The sequence below is a fragment of the Nilaparvata lugens genome, chromosome 5 (assembly GCF_014356525.2).
Source record: "Nilaparvata lugens isolate BPH chromosome 5, ASM1435652v1, whole genome shotgun sequence".
Classification (NCBI taxonomy): Eukaryota; Metazoa; Arthropoda; class Insecta; order Hemiptera; family Delphacidae; genus Nilaparvata; species Nilaparvata lugens.
The window spans coordinates 54387417-54403557 of NC_052508.1; the positions used below are offsets into that span (position 1 = coordinate 54387417).

The 16141-nt window shown below is 35.3% G+C and overlaps 2 protein-coding genes across 3 annotated transcripts in view; both read right to left on the minus strand.

The window, feature by feature from the left end:
• The window catches only part of LOC111046614 (sphingosine kinase 2), a 32861-nt gene extending 28295 nt beyond the window's left edge, over nucleotides 1-4566 (minus strand). Inside the window, exon 1 of the mRNA XM_039428764.1 lies at nucleotides 3805-4566. Coding sequence (XP_039284698.1) covers nucleotides 3805-4351 — 547 coding nt within the window. The 5' untranslated portion in view covers nucleotides 4352-4566. The remainder of the gene's footprint in view (nucleotides 1-3804) is intronic.
• Nucleotides 4567-7194: 2628 nt separating this feature from the next.
• Nucleotides 7195-16101, minus strand: LOC111046615 (myeloid differentiation primary response protein MyD88). 2 transcript variants are annotated; one of them, XM_039428767.1, is made up of 8 exons: nucleotides 15921-16101; nucleotides 14893-15032; nucleotides 14085-14281; nucleotides 11647-11745; nucleotides 10880-11007; nucleotides 9497-9668; nucleotides 8157-8322; nucleotides 7195-7581 (listed from the first exon to the last, which is right to left on the minus strand). In XM_039428767.1, exons 2-8 carry the CDS (start codon nucleotides 15015-15017, stop codon nucleotides 7554-7556), a joined length of 915 nt encoding a protein of 304 aa, XP_039284701.1. In that variant the 5' UTR covers nucleotides 15018-15032; nucleotides 15921-16101; the 3' UTR covers nucleotides 7195-7553. The 2 variants fall into 2 exon arrangements, with proteins under 2 accessions (XP_039284701.1, XP_039284702.1); XM_039428768.1 differs by lacking the exon at nucleotides 15921-16101 and adding an exon at nucleotides 15683-15846 and having other exon boundaries at nucleotides 7206-7581.
• Between the last annotated feature and the right edge of the window lie 40 nt (nucleotides 16102-16141).

Here is a 16141-nt window from a genome sequence, read left to right on the forward strand (position 1 = left end):
GGTTTTTGAGAGAGGCTTGGGCTTATAGAAAAGAGCTGATAAGGGAATATAATTTTTGATTCGTAAATAATGAAATGGGTCGTTCGACAAGTATTGAGTGTTATATTTATAGATAAATTTTATTTTGTTTATTTATTTTACTCTTATTTAAATTGTAGTTTGTTACTAATACATTTTCATTTGATTTTTTATCTGATGAGGATGAAATAAGTATCATTAAATCATTTATACTTGATTCTCTTTATCCATTATTGGTTTAATCTATTTTAAATTTGTTTGAACACGTATTATAGTATGTATTGATATTATTTATTTTTGTTTTATGAATTTGATCTATTCTACTTGCCTATCATTGGTTGGTTTATATTCAATGGAAATATTGATATTATTTATTTTTGTTTTATGAATTTGATCTATTCTACTTGCCTATCATTGGTTGGTTTATGTTCAATGGAAAACAGTCACTGCGAGAATTCTAATTTGATAGATTAAGTGTCATTTCAATTTAGTTATTATAGTTTTTATTTGTCTTTGATCAATCCATCCACATTGACGCCCATATTGAACTTCATTATTGTCATAGTGAGAATGTGTAATGGTGCTTTGTCTGCAATAATAAATTAAAGAACTGAAAACTATCAACCCGGCTGACGGCTTCGGCTAAGCCTAAAGAACTTTTTTACTTTTTCGTAAGAGAACATATTATGTTATTTTGAATTCATTTTTCAAACGAGTGAATGAGTTTTCATTTTCTCTTTTTGTATTATTTGAATTATGTTAATAAAGTTATATTCTATTCATCTATTCTATAGTTTGTGTACAATAAGTTGAGACTTGAAGATTAATAAGAAATTACTAATTAATAATTACTTAAGATTAATTTATGTTTACTTGAAGATTACTATTACTCATTACATTTCCAGAAAAATTTTATTTATTTTTATGTTTGTGAACTGTATTTTGAATGGAAATAAATTTGATTTGATTTGACGTCATGAGAAAATTAATAGCGACACATTATGGTAAATAGTAGCTTCAACAAATTTACTAATCCTTGATAAATATGTTAAATGGCAACAATGTGTTTAAATGAGTTGGAATTAGAACAAAGCAGATAAGCTGAAGTGAGTCATAAAGCTATGAACAATAAAAACTGAACAAAGGTCTAATGTCTACAGAAAGTCTACCTGTAATCCAGGAGATATTTATTTATTTATTTATTTACAATGTCAAGGAAGACTACAGGCATTACGCCCAAATCAGTCTTCACTACTATTTACCAACAAAATGAACATGTAAGAAATGAAAAATAAATGGTTATACAATGAAAGATACGGAAGATGATATTATGATACCAAATTCATACAGTGTGTGCTGTGTAACAATTAGGTATAAATAACATGGTATAAATATAAGCATGGTGAATGGTAAGCATGTGAAAGTAGAGATTGATTAAAATAAAAATAACTAATAATAATACAAAAATTGAGTTATGTTAAATGTAATTTAAAGCTACGGATAAATAAATGGGAAAATATATTTCCAAAAATAAGAGAGAGCATCAGAGCAACTGACTTTATCCCAAAGACTGAGATTGATGTATTCAGTGAACAATAGCGTCAATGATTCGCCTTCTAGCCTCACTGGCAGGACCATGTACATCAACTCCATCACAAAAATCATTGAAAAGCCTCAGTGCTCTGTTTAATGGAGAGCAATAATTATGCAAAGTTCTTGACCTTGGGACATGAAAAGTCCTAACTCTTCTTACATTGAAGGAGGGCACCTGAAAACCAATCCTTGTGAGGAGACTAGGTGAATCGACAGTACCCCTTAACAGTGACAAAACAAAAAGCAACGAGAACCTGTCACGCCTAGTTCCCAAAGAGTCTAAATTGAAAAGGCACCTCAAACGTCCAGAGGGAAAACCCTCTCAATTAAATGCAACATTCAATATTCAATATTCAACCTTCAATTAAATAATTGAGGGAAGTGGTTAGTCAAATCTTGCGGTTAGCGTGCTTTACTCTCAGATTAGATTGGGGACGGTTGCTTGGTATTCCTGGTGGTCCAGGTGTCTTAGACCACTTCCACTAGTTATTATTCAAAAACTTAAAAAACACTTCCCTATGTTTTGGAGCCCAAAGTTCCTCTGACATCATCATCCCTCCCAATACCCACGCTCAGGGATTATCCAAATCCCACTCTCAGCAAAAATATTCACTAATCTTGAAAATATTTCCTGGATGAGAAATGAAGGCCATGAGTTAGAAGACATTGAAAATGAAAATTCCCCAACACAATGAGACAATAGAAAACTTTGAAAGAAAATAGTTTAGATTGTCTCCACTGAACTGTAATGAGTTACAAGAACCAACAGAGTTTCCACCCTTCCTTTGGTTTTGAGGTCAATTACCTTAATGACACGTTAATCGTCGATCCCGGCTGCCGTATGTTATGTTTGAAGGGACGGATACAAGGATCCAAAGGTTCAAAGAATCTCACACGTCAACAGGAGCTTATTGTATGTCCCAAATGCGTTAGATGGGAAAACTAATACCTGTGTCCTTTACAAGATACAGGAGTTTTTCCCTATACTAACATCCCATTCATCACCTGGCTTCTTGCAGCCAAACAGTGCCCCTAGTCTCTCGCAATCCAGTGTTGTATGCTTGGCAGTCTCTTCAGACTGATTGGATTGGTCCTCGTTACCTACGTGAGTTCCACTCCTTTGAAGGTCCTTACGCTGAGGAAGGGCTCGCCAAATTGCCTCTAGGGCACCTGGCCACCCTCGACTCAGCCTCTTGACCCACATACATGCCTCGAGTTTCACCCATCTCTGGTCTCTTGGGTTTTGTCTTTTTGCCCATCCGAAACTTTGCAGGGTCAAAAGCCTCACCTCTCCCAAGAAGTTGTGCATCCAATTGCCGCCCTTCTTTGAGCAGTGGTGAGAAATGGTCTGGAGAGACAATTTCTCTGGTGGAGACCCGCAAACTCGTCACCTACGTGAGTTCCACTAGTGGCCCTTTTGTAGGTCCTTCTGCTGAGGCAGCCCGGCTGCCTTAAAACAATCGTTAAGTTATATAAGAGGACCTGAAATCGATCAGGTGCGACCTGAAAACTCCGACACCAGACCTGAGCCAAACAGGTCACTCAATATTATTATTACTCGATATTAATATGATTTATCGATTTACAGTATATTAGAAATTGATCATTAGAACTTTTGGGTTTGGAAAGGAGATGGTGTCGCACTAACTGTCCTATTTTTATGGGTATTGTTTCATAAATTATTTTCAACCTTCTTTCTCTCTACTACCTTAATCTATATTGTTCTCAAATTCCGCTTGATTATTCTAAAGTAGCATCTTCTCTTTGCTGTAAGACACTTATAGCTGGTGGCAAGCATCAACTTATCTCTTACTATGTAACTTATATACATATCTGTTACTGTACTTGACTGTGAAATGTGCCACGACGTTTCAATCTGAGAGAACTGTGCGTGTCATATTAAATCTAATCATAAGATAAATTATTGGTCAACAACTTACAGTGCGCTCATATTTTTGTTTGACTGCAATTATGTTAAAGTTTGTGGATGATGTGTAAGTTAAGTATTTTACAGTGCCGGTCTGGATATGTCGGCATTAGCCGAAGGCCCTATGCCTCAGGGACTCCTGAAGCCCTGGATTCTCCCAAGTATAACACATGTTATGTAAAGATTTTAATATTATATAAAGGTAGATTTTTCAAACATAAACAACTATAAGTCAAAAAAAAATGTACTATTGATTTTTTTCTCACCAATTACTGTGCTCCCAAAAGGTCCTGACGTAGGTGACATCCCGGGAGAAATTTGAGGGCTATACCTCGAGGTAATTAAATATTTTATAGCCGATCTCCACTTCTGTGCTTCCTTCATATTATCATCATACTTGTCGAAAGATCTGAACCGCAATGTTATAGTCATTCTTTCTCGTTTCTGTCCAGACTTTACTTTGCAATTTTTTAAAACGTAAGCGTAAATGTAAAGAAAAGCACTGATATCATTTTCGTCCTTATCAACCGAATTTTCATCAACAACTCTAGGATCGTTTTTTCTGCTTGAGCTGGGACGACAGGCACAAGCATTATTTTCCGAACGTCTTTTGCTACGCATACACCGACATCCAATAATATCGCACAATGCAATAGTTTCAGTTTTTATTGTTCCATTGTTTTCTTTCTGTAAACAAAGCCCTTTCTCTGTCAACTTCACTCTGTAAACCGTGTTCTTTTTTGACAGGATATAAAATGTCTCTTCTAACATTGGCTTAGTAGCAAAGTGATTATCGTCCATCGAGTCCATCATTATTTAAATAATTTCAACAAAATAACTATAAACGCGAACAAAACAAACACTTGACACAACAAATTTTCTATCTACACTCAAAACATGTTAAAACACAATCGGTGAATTGGACTATCACTGACACTGCACCGAAGAGAAGAGTGACTGAATAAACTTGACATTTTTATTTCTCACGTCTCACCTCTCGCTCAAACCCGTTCCAAAACAACTGCAACGAACTAACCTGTAAACTCATAGAAATACCGATTTGATTTGTCAACTTCAAAAAGCTAGACGCAAGGAGCGCTAGTGTCTTCTTTTTCAAAAGATGGTTTCTGAGTTTTATCTGTCTTGAAAGAATCAATATTGCTCGAATTAAAAGTAGACAATAGTAAGTTGTTTGATAAGTGTGAATCGTAATTTATTTTCCTTGGATTGGTAGTTGAATTAGGCAAATAAAAAAAAACACCAATAAAAACTTTTAATTGGGTAAAAACTGAATATTTATGTAATTTGAACGATAGCTAAAACATGATTGAAACATTTTTGAGAAACTAGTTTTGGTTGGGGTCGAGAAAGTACCTTCGGACAAAGGAGTTGTGGGAGGCCACTGCTACAGTATCCGAGACAAACGACGAAGGATCTGGGTGCTATGAGCTGTAGATTTGGATGGAAGCAAGCTGCCAAAAAACCAAAGACCATAAAGAGATGCATCTTCAAGGTCTTTGCAAAAAACGATTGAGATGAAAGAAGAAGTTTTGGTTGTTAGAGACCGCGAGATATAACACGAGCCTTCCACTCAACTCTGATTTTTAGTAGTCCAGTCACAAAATTTGGGGGGTTTCAAGGGTGATGCCGCCCTCTGGCGTGTCAGAAAATTTCAGATTTAAATTCAGTGCCCCAAAATACACTTACTGACAAGTAAAGTTCTTTCGGGGCTGTTTCCTGAAAATGACCATTTGACTGGACAATAGAGTAGGGGTAAGGTTTTGGTCAGTTCGTTCTGGCTTCGATCGTATCCTCACTTCAAACAATTTCCACACCCGCCATATAAATGCGGAGTGAGAGGGGATGATGTGTGAAAGAGACATTCTTAACCCTATATCCCTGCCACACCAGCTACACTTTCACTGTTTCAGGGTTGAGGTTCATTACATGCCCATTATCAAGCTCTATATTAGCGATGGCTGTTTACTAACTTCCATCCATTACAAAAACCGCAATATTTTATTAGTGAATTCCACTACAAACTGACTTTACACTATTTTTAACAAGATTTTTAACGTCTTTTACTTGTATATGATACTTTTAAACTTTTAAGGGATAAATTCATTCAGCAAGAGATGAAATGGCCGGCTCAAGTGCATACTGAGCACTATTGTCAGCAGCACAATCATTCATTTCATTTAAAAAATAATAATTAAATAAGTATCAATTTCAAACACATAAAAAGCTGAACTATTAAAATCAGATATTGCATTTGGGGATTTGCGACACACAGAACACAAAGAAATATTTATAATACTCTTTATTTACAAATTACGAAAATAGTATTTTCTCTTGTTAATAAATATCCATGAAAATGTTATCACAGATAAAATCAAATGATCACAATACTGAAATAGATTTTATTCTTGGTCGCTTATTGAAATGTATTTTCGAGAAATATTCAAACTACTGTATTATCATAGTTCCAAATAACATTTTGAGACAAATCACAAATTTTGGCAAGTTACAAAATGAACTACCGTGGTCAAAAATAATTTTTCAATGTTAATGTCTATGAAACCAGTTATAAATTTTGAGCTGTAGACAAAGTAGGTAATTTAAATAATTTCTTGAATTTGTCATTTCTTACTTTGGATTAGGCCTATACCGATTTTCAATAAATAAGCACTTGGATTTACATTTAGAAATCCGGAATGACGACGACCGAGAGGAAGACCACGACGTGCATGGTGAATGCCGATATGGAGAGAATTAGAGCAACCGAGGAGGCCGCGGAGAATTGAGAGAGGTGGAGGGGCTTTGTTGGTGCGGCTAAATATCTAATTACATATGTATGGCCATGGCAGTAAGTAAGTAATGCATTAAATACGTTTCGTTAAAGCTGTCATAAAGCCTCTGCAACAATGAAGTGAAACTCGATTCCAGTAGGCCATAATTTAGAGTGACATCCACTTTATCGAGATCTCAGTTGATCAAGGATCAGCCCGGATAGGCAACTTCAGTATGCCCAGTTTTCAGTTTGTCACATTCCTGTTGCTTTTAGAGAGTCCATTGGATACAGTATCAAATATGTTATTTTTAAATTATCGAATAATACCAGCAGATTGCTATTTAAATTAAAAACACTACCCCCTAACCTTTAACCTTCGACTAGCTTCTACCTAACCCATTCTCACTAACCCCTAGTGTGCACGTGTGTATCAGCCTGCAACAAAATAGTTATTTGTGCAACTAGTGCGCAAAGTGACAGTTTGCTGCACCGAAAGAAACGTTTACGCACGAGCCGTAGGCGAGGGCGGAATGGTTTCTTGAGTGCAGCAGAGGAACTTTGCGCACGTATTTCACATAAAATTTTTCCTACAGTTATAGAATATGAGAAGTGGTTTATTATTGGTAAAATGATGGCTGAAATCCATCAAATGTTTGTCTGTATAATTTTGTTATTAATAACAACTTTAATTATTTTAAACTTGATAATCCAATTGAAAATGAATAATCGATAATTTATTCAAATAAAAAATTAAATTAATCAAATTAATTTAAAAATTTGAATAATTTTGAGTAAATCTTAATTTCTAAATAATTTTTCAACCAATCAATTCAAGAATGAAAAAAATAATGAATAATTAATAATATTCAAAATGTATAATTTAATGAGTTCTCATTTTTATTTATTTGAAAATCAGACAAAATATACATAGAACAAATTTGCATTCAAAATACACGCCAACAATGTCAACAGCTGATTGGGATGGCTGCAACATAATACGCAAAGTATTTTGCGCAATAGAGCGGAAAAGTGATTCTTTGCGTTCTGTAATCAGTGCAGGAATGTTCACTTTTCAAGGTAACTGTGGGAAAACTTAATGCCGTGAGACTTGACCAACTAAAAGGCTCAGCTTCCCACTTGTCTCAGTATTTCTAGAAATTGTCAAACTCGGCACTTGAAGAACTGAGAACTCGACGAACTGGGACCCTCCCCTCCCAAATTTTCTTAAGAGAGTCGAACACGTCGAGATTTTCTGAAAGATCAACAAAAGGTTCCTTGAAATAGACTGCCGACACCTCAAAGGAGATTTCTGTGAAGAGGAATTTTATTTTGTAATGAAATTCTGCATAACTTCGAATATTAAATATAAAAATAGTATTAGTATTTATTTATTTAGTAATAATAGTATTTTGTTGAAAATAATAAATAAATAAAGACGCATTCATTTACATTTTGATGTATGTTTTGAATAAAGAGATTGATAGTTAGAGAGATATAATAAAGAGATTATAGTTAGCCTGATAGCACACATAGTTACTCAACTTCAATATAATACACCAGTTTTTTTTCAATAAGACTGTCTACAAATAAGAAGTTTCTTGTATGCTTCTGAAGATATTTGTCTGTGCACTTATTTTCTGAAAAAGTATATTTCATTTTTTGATCGGCTTCAATTCTAGTACAGCACTGATCTGATCCACGCATCATTATCAACTATTGGTTGATAACCATGTATCGAATGGACGAGTTGCATAATTATTCATTTGGCCAATTTTAATAGAAATGAAATCATGCGAACATACGTTAGTAGAATATCAGAATGCATACCTTCCACTCGCAAGTGCCAATGTGGTAGCACCGCCAATGGATCTGTTCAATATCGTGAAGAAGTTCTCATTGCGGCAATTCAGCATGTAATAGTACCTCAGTTCTGGTGGCAGGAGCTGAGGATCACAATTATAAATGCATGGCACTACTTTTCTTCTTTTTTGCTCTGAAACCAAACAATAATAAGGCTATAGATTTGATTTTCATGCTTTTATTCAATAAATTTTCAATCAACTGAACCCGGAGCATACATAATTTGACAGTTGATTACTTGACTGATTGAATTATCTATATTCTATATAATATAATAAAGGAAAGAATTGGCTTATACGGAATAGGGAATTCACGAATGACGACGCATCATCAACTCTGGACTACCGGACTGATTAACTTTGAATTTTGCATATAGATTCTCAATTTACCGAGGATGGTTATAGGCCTATTTTAAATTCTCCAAGATTTCAGTAGGTCAAGTAGGCCCTATCTTTCAGTATATTTCAAATTCAATCAATCTGAAACTAAATTTATGAAAAATGTTCATAATGAAGTAAAAATTAGCCTTCATAAATAAAAGTACAAAATGCACATTGTTATGAGTACAACTCTGCAGTTTAGACTCAAGCAGCTCTTCGAATGTGTAAGGTTTCTGAGCTCGGGATTTAGCTAAGTTCTAGACTTTAAACAGCTGGAGTCAAAAAGCTGGCTTTCCGAAACGGGGCGTAGTTTTTATTATAATCTTTATTTTCTCATTTCTATAATTTGAAACGTTTTTCCTTAACGAAAACAAAGGATTTTCCTTGACATTCCTAAATAATTCGAAATAGCTGAAACTTTACACTATTTTCTATTTATTTTATTTTGTGTTCAATTTTCTAGTTTTTCGAAGTTTAATTTAAACGTGGACTACGACAACGCCCCGTTTCGGAAAGCCAATTTTCTGACTCCAGCTGTTTAAAGTCTGGAACTTAGCTAAATACCGAGCTTGGAAACAGGCCCTAGATGTTTTCATTCTCCTCTGTCACATAAACTTTAAGGCTAGGCACACACCAGTTAGTCAATACAAGACAAGACATGATCAGACACAATACCTCACATAGTTGCTTATGACGCAACACACACTGATTAGTCATTACAATTAGACATGTATTCATAAGCAACTATGTGAAGTATTGTGTCTGATCATCTTCTCCGATGAAGAAAACTGGAATACATCAAATATTACACTAGAGTTCCATTGCTTGTTATACAGCATTAAGAACTTAGCTATGTGAAAAGAGCCACTAAAAATTTAGATCATTTCCAAACCAAGTTTATTTACTATCGACAAATTCCAAACTCACCTATTCCTAAAGCCTGAGCGAAATTCGTGTAGAACTTATTGACAGGATTGCTTCGGAAAAAGTTGTCGGAAAGAATTACAACCAGATGATTGCATCTCTCGGAAACCAGTCTCACAATGGCTTCATGTTCGAAATTTATCCCACCAACCAGATCACGGTCCTTGTAACAAATCTGAGAAAAACAGAATTCACTTATTATGAGAGGAAAAGGTATAATACATAAAATTTACATCGAAGCGTGAATGGATATTTTAATGCAATTGAAGTTTACATTGATATAAATCCAAAATTCAACCAAGATCAAATTCACGATTTTTAATAGCAACTGACAAATTCTCTAATTCAAACATTACTTTCTCAGAATCAGAATTTTAGATTTGATTTGTCCACGAAACATAATACTGAGATGTTTAACAATCGATGGGATTTTAAAGTTGCTGGGATTTTCCTTGAATACCAGAATAAGCTGTTCAAGTCATATTATCAATGTTTGCTCCAAGCTGTCCAGTGCGCTCTATCTTCTGCGAAAATTGAAATCTGAAATTGGTGCCGGATACCTTCTTACTGTCTACTATGCCATGTTTCACAGCAATGTCTGTTATGGACTTCACCTGTGGGAACACTCTGGACGACTTGGCAATGTGCTGCTTCTGCAGAAAAAGGCTGTTCGAGTGCTGACGGGCAGTGACTACATGGCTCATTGCAGACCACTCTTCAAGAGGCTAAAAATGCTTACTGTTGCAAATCAGTACATTCTTGAATGTCTGGTTCGCATCAGAGACAGAGCTAGAAGTGCTGATACTCGTGGTGAGATACATGGCTATGGAACCCGTCAGACTCACCTTATCAACATGCCAAGATGCCGTTCAGCAAGGACTCTGAAGAGTTGTCCATTTATTGCTTTCAACAAGATGTCAGAGTGGGTCAAGGATAGTGGGTCAAGTGATAGACAGTTTTGAAATATTTCTTGGTGGAGCATCCATTTCATAGCATGAGTGAATTTCTTGATAGTGAGATGCAATTTTAAAACTTTCTTGTGACATGTTTTATAAACCCTTGACACAGTCCATCCAGCAGCGCTGGTCAATGACTTGAAATAAAACTAAAACTAATATACATGGAGTTGAAAAGCTAAACTTATTCGAACGAGTAATCTGTAGGTACCTCAAGTTCATGTTATGGGACACATTTTCAAAACGTTTCTAGTCAAAAAACTGGAATTACTTGAATCAATTACACTGTAACATAGAAAACATTACAGATTACTATTGAACAGATTCAAGTCCAGCATGAAAAATTACTATCATTAGTGACTATTTTCTAGTTGAAACGTTTTCGAATATAAGATTATTTATGATGGCAAACATTTAAAATTAGTGTTACCTTTAAATTATAGTCGGTTTCCAAAGTCTCGACAATTTGAATACCGAATTCCCTGTCTTCATCCGCGAATAATACGAATGCATGATAGTTCTGAGGTGGCAATCCTAAAGATATCCTTTGAGTGTCATCTGAAATTGAAATGATTATTTATAAAATGCTTTGAAAGGAAAGGCATTATTCACTCATCAATTAAAAAAATGAAATTTTTCAACGTTCAAAAGTAATAATTTGTATTTTTTTTCAAGTGACTGTAAAATAAAAACGATATTTTCTCAAATATATTGAATATAATTGGAAAGAAATAATTGTCACATATAAAAAAATAATGAACTTTGCCAAAAAGAATCAGCTCACACAAAAATAAATTCACGCTAAAGAAGTAATGAATATATTAAAGTCGAATAAGTGGATTTAAAAATGACAGAACCCAAATATAACAATATTTTGTTGAAAATAAATAACAAACAAACTCCAATAAAAAATGAGATGAAAAACAATCAATAAATTTTCAATCACACTATGATTTATTGAACTATGGGGAAAACCACATCAGTCACAACACATCTATTCTAAAAAATTAGAATATCTGAATGAAAGGTGATTCGAAATACTCATGTATCTATTTTGATTGAATAAAACATTTCAATATCAACAAGATTGTATGATCAATGGCATTCGATGCTACATCATGAGTAAAAATACTTTGAAATGTTTCTATACGAAAAATGTATAGTGTTGTTGATGAAAATTGAAGAGAATAGACTTACCAATTGTGAGAATTGAATCATAAGGCGAACTTGAACTAGAGAACGGTTGAACTTGATTATCGTTGTTCAATCTGTCCCAATATCTTTGAACATCATCAGCTGCGAACAAATGTACACCATCAATATTGAATTTTAAAATATGAATTAACGTTTAAAAACAGCTAAATAGTAAATAAAATATTCAACTATCTGAGAGGTTCAGTTCAATAAGGACATACCTGCTCAATTTGAGGGTCACGGACGTGACTTACAGACATAACGAGTGAAGCATACGGGGAAAGATATATTGATCAGACCAGGGATGGAAAACGGGACCGTTGGATTAAAACACTCAGGGCCGGTGCTTGGGGTATGCGGTCACGTAAGGCGCCAAACAATATGGGGCGCACAGCAAAAGAAAGCTCAATATAAAAACGATCAATACAAAAACAAGAACTATTTATCTAGATTTTTCAAATGAAAAATGGCCAATAATATTTCTATTGTATCAGCCTCTACATATACTCTCAAAATCAGAAAAATGTCTAATCGACTCAGTACTCTTTACTTGTATTATGCATGAATGTCAACATAATGCCGGCGCTTCACTCTCGCCGAGCTTGTACGAATGAAGATGATTGTGAGAGTGTGGATGGTTACTCCGACACCTCTCTCCTTCAATCCGCCCATATCCGTATCCCATATCCATATCCGCCCATACCGTACACGAGCCGCTCGTATTGGTCATTCGGCGAGCGGCTTGGCGAAAGTGTAAAGGCCTAGGCATTAAATATTTATTTTGAATGACGCGATCTACCCAGGAATGGCCTGGTCATTCATCGAGAAATTGTAAGGTATATTGGACTATATTCAGATTCAAATTTTTTTAATTATTGGCTCTTTGAAACCCAAGATCTACTGACAAACTCAAATCTTGTTCATTGCTGTTGTAATTTGGTAAGAACTAGTACCTTCTTTCACTGCCTCTGGCAGTGCTGGTATCTGCTTTTTCTTATTTCAGTGAATGACATTGCATGTGTGGATGGCAGAACGACTGTCTGCTATGCTGATGACACGACCTTCTTTGACATGGGCTGCAGTAGGTCTACTGAGGAGCTGAAGGAAGCTGTGGTTCAGAACAGGGTGTTTGCAACAAACTGGTTCTCATCAAATCTCTTCTTCATCAATGATCAGAAAGCACAAATCATTGTGTTGATCCTTAGAAACGGAGATGAATAGGAGTCTGCTCCGATGAAGCTGCTTGGCTTGATCCTGGACAGGAAGCTGTCGTGGAGCAGTCACATAGTGGCTGTTTGCTGTAGGCTAAGCAGGGTAGTCTTCCTACTGAGAGGGCTGAGAGGTAGTGTTCCCATGCACTACCTAAAGGTATGCTATTTCGATTTCTTTCAGAGTATCCTATTTATTATATGGCCTAGTTCTCTGGGGTGTAACTGCTGATGTTGGACGTGCTGATGTTGGATGTTGTTTACCCACACCACAGACTTAGCCTGCTGGAGAGTGGTCCGTTTTATATGGGAATGAAGATATTTAATTCAATCCCATCTCACATAAGAGAAATTGATGGCTTGAAGGAGTTCAAAAAAACACTCAGGGAATTCCTTATTGTATTGTGTCCGTACAGGTTAGCAGACTTCCTTGTTGAATAATGTTTGATTGATGCATGTTATGTGGGATCTGTTATGTTGAAATATGGTAGATATTAGATTAAACTTTGACGTGTCATATACTGCGGGATCGTTGCTCCCTTAATGCAGTTTAATAATTGTGACGAACAAGAAAAGTAGAGTAAAGTAAAGTGTGCTGCGCATGCAGGAGAAAGCCTTGCGGGTCATCTGTAGGGCTGACAGACTGGTTTATTGTCGTCCTCTCTTTGTTAGAGAGAGGATACAGTATTTGCTATCTATATTTGTCATGCTCTTTGTAGAACCCATGCGAATGTAGATAAGCTTGCCACAAGGCAGTTTTCATATGATACAAGAGAGAGCCATAAATTGGATGTACCCTATGAGAGGCTGAGCAGGAAACGAATTGTCCTTGCCTACCTATCAACAAGACTCCAATAACAGCAAGAGATCTGTCGACCTGGCGATTTCACGGCACGCTGAGGAAATTGTGGAGAACCCATTGTATTCCACCAGTGAATTCTTTATATTTGACAACAGACTAATGAGATCATATTATTGAATTTTTTGTTGTGACTAGCTATTATTGGCTTTCTTCCTCTTTTTTCAATTTTTGACTAGTCTGTGTAGTTTTTTATCACATTATGGACCTAAAATAATAAAATCTCAATGTAAATTACGATGGCGAAGCAGCTAGGAAAATTTTTCCTAGGGACATCCAATTTTTTATTAGCTTGAGACAAGTTTTATAAAAACGCTCAAGAACTTGAGAGTATCATTGTAGAGTTGCGAGGGTTTGAATAGCAATTTACTCACTGATACAAGCTTCCAAATCATCAAGGATGTCATAGCGGTCGAGCTGCTCTAGAAACTGACAAAGTCGTTCCACGGAAGCTGTGGTGGGATGTTTCTTCTGCCAAGCGGTCAAAATGGTGTCAGTAGCATCTTTCTCGCCGGCCGTTCCCGGCCCAGGCGCCGGCACATCACATAGATCAGCAAGTCCTCGCCAGTCTCTGCAAGTGAATTAACCATGATTAGTTTTATATGCATTAGATAAATAAATTAAAATCAAGAAAATGATACGACCCAGCTTGCTGAAGACTTTTCAGGTCACATCTGATCAATTCCAGGACTACTGATATGTTGAAGACAGTCGGGACCCACGCATTATATTAACATGAAAACCCCAAACACGACAGTCGTCTGAAAACAATATCTCATATCCACTCACTCATAATTGAGTGGTGCTTTCTCCTCCCTTCTATAACCGCAAGTGTTGAAAGAATCGTTAGGATTGTAATTCTCACATCCTCCCTCACACTTGTAAATTCCTATATAATATCTGCCTAATCCATTCCGTCACCAACAGAAAATCAATTTGCACACATCGCTGTAGGCAATTAAGTACAAGTGAATACTTTTATACTTTATGAATGCTGTGGTACTTTTCTGAAAGTTGTGCTATGTTAAATGATTGATAATTGATGATAAATAGTAATGTGGGCATCATCCAAAATGATCTGAGCTTTGGAACAAAAAAAACTTGATTAACGTAAGTGTAAGAGCAGTATCATGTAAATTTTAGCTTACACGCTTTCAAGAATGAATAATTTTAATTGCTTACCTTGGAAGACCCCCAGGAGAAGGAATTACTTTTGTAGGGTTCAAATGCTCCGAAAGTGTTGTTCTTGATTGCAATCGAAGTGCTGTAACCGGAGTAAATCTTTCTGCCACATCAGAAGCTGCCATCTAGTACTTTCAGGCCTGTAGATGAATTGAAAATGTTTAAACATTGGAAGGTTAATATACAGAACCAACTATTTTTAAAAAATCCTAGCAATCAAATAAACTAACCGATTTTTTTAAAAACGAATTACGTTTTCATGTATCAAAAATCAGGTTTCTATTACTTACTTATACAATCTAAAAAATTGGTATTTTTAATTTAGATAACGATTGTTTTTCGGTGTTAGCACTGCGGATTTACAATGCTCTACCAGATTAAGTAAGATTGGTGGAAAGTCTTGACGTTACAGGCTTCAGGGCACAAACCAAGAAGTGGTTAATGGAGGCACCATTTTAATCTGTGGAGTTTTTTGAAGTCAACAAAAGCATGTTCTGAAACATATATTGTTCAAAACTTAACATGTAATGCTTTGACAAATGTGATGCTATTGCAGGCAAGTCCATCTTCATGAAATGCTGTAAAATTATATTTTTCCGAATGTCTTGTATGACAAAGTAAATAAAGTGAATTAGGCTGTGTTTTTTTTTTGTAGGCTATAACTATTATCACAAGGACTAAGTCATGTCCACTTCCAGACAGTCAATCCAGATCTCTGGTCTAGAGAAGTGTGATGTGAGTAAATTTAAAAATCTCAACATTAATACAATTATAATTTTACATGTCATACCTGCTCAGAGTTGTACAAGCAAAAGATTATTAACGCCGTTTGATGTATTTGCAACATTCAATTATCTATGCATTTCAAAAATTACGTATTAAGGAAATAAACAGAAGAAAACTTTCTCCTGAAGAACATTATCGCAATGATGTTGTATAAGGAAATGAAATACTGACCTAACCTACTTAAGAACATAACCAAAAATGCTAGAAGTCAAAATAATTATAGCATAGTATTTTATACTTACTGAATATCTGTTGCGGAAAAATATTGCATAGTTTCTAAAACTATAATGATGAAATATTTCTATGAGATTGATCTTTAAAATTAGATTTAAACTTAAATATTTGTACAGCAGGAAGACAATCAAAACAAATCTAGATAAGGAACCATACAATTTTGATGACGTGACATGTGGAGATCACGTGATCTTAATCATCTGTTGACATTACTATCAAGATAGTAATA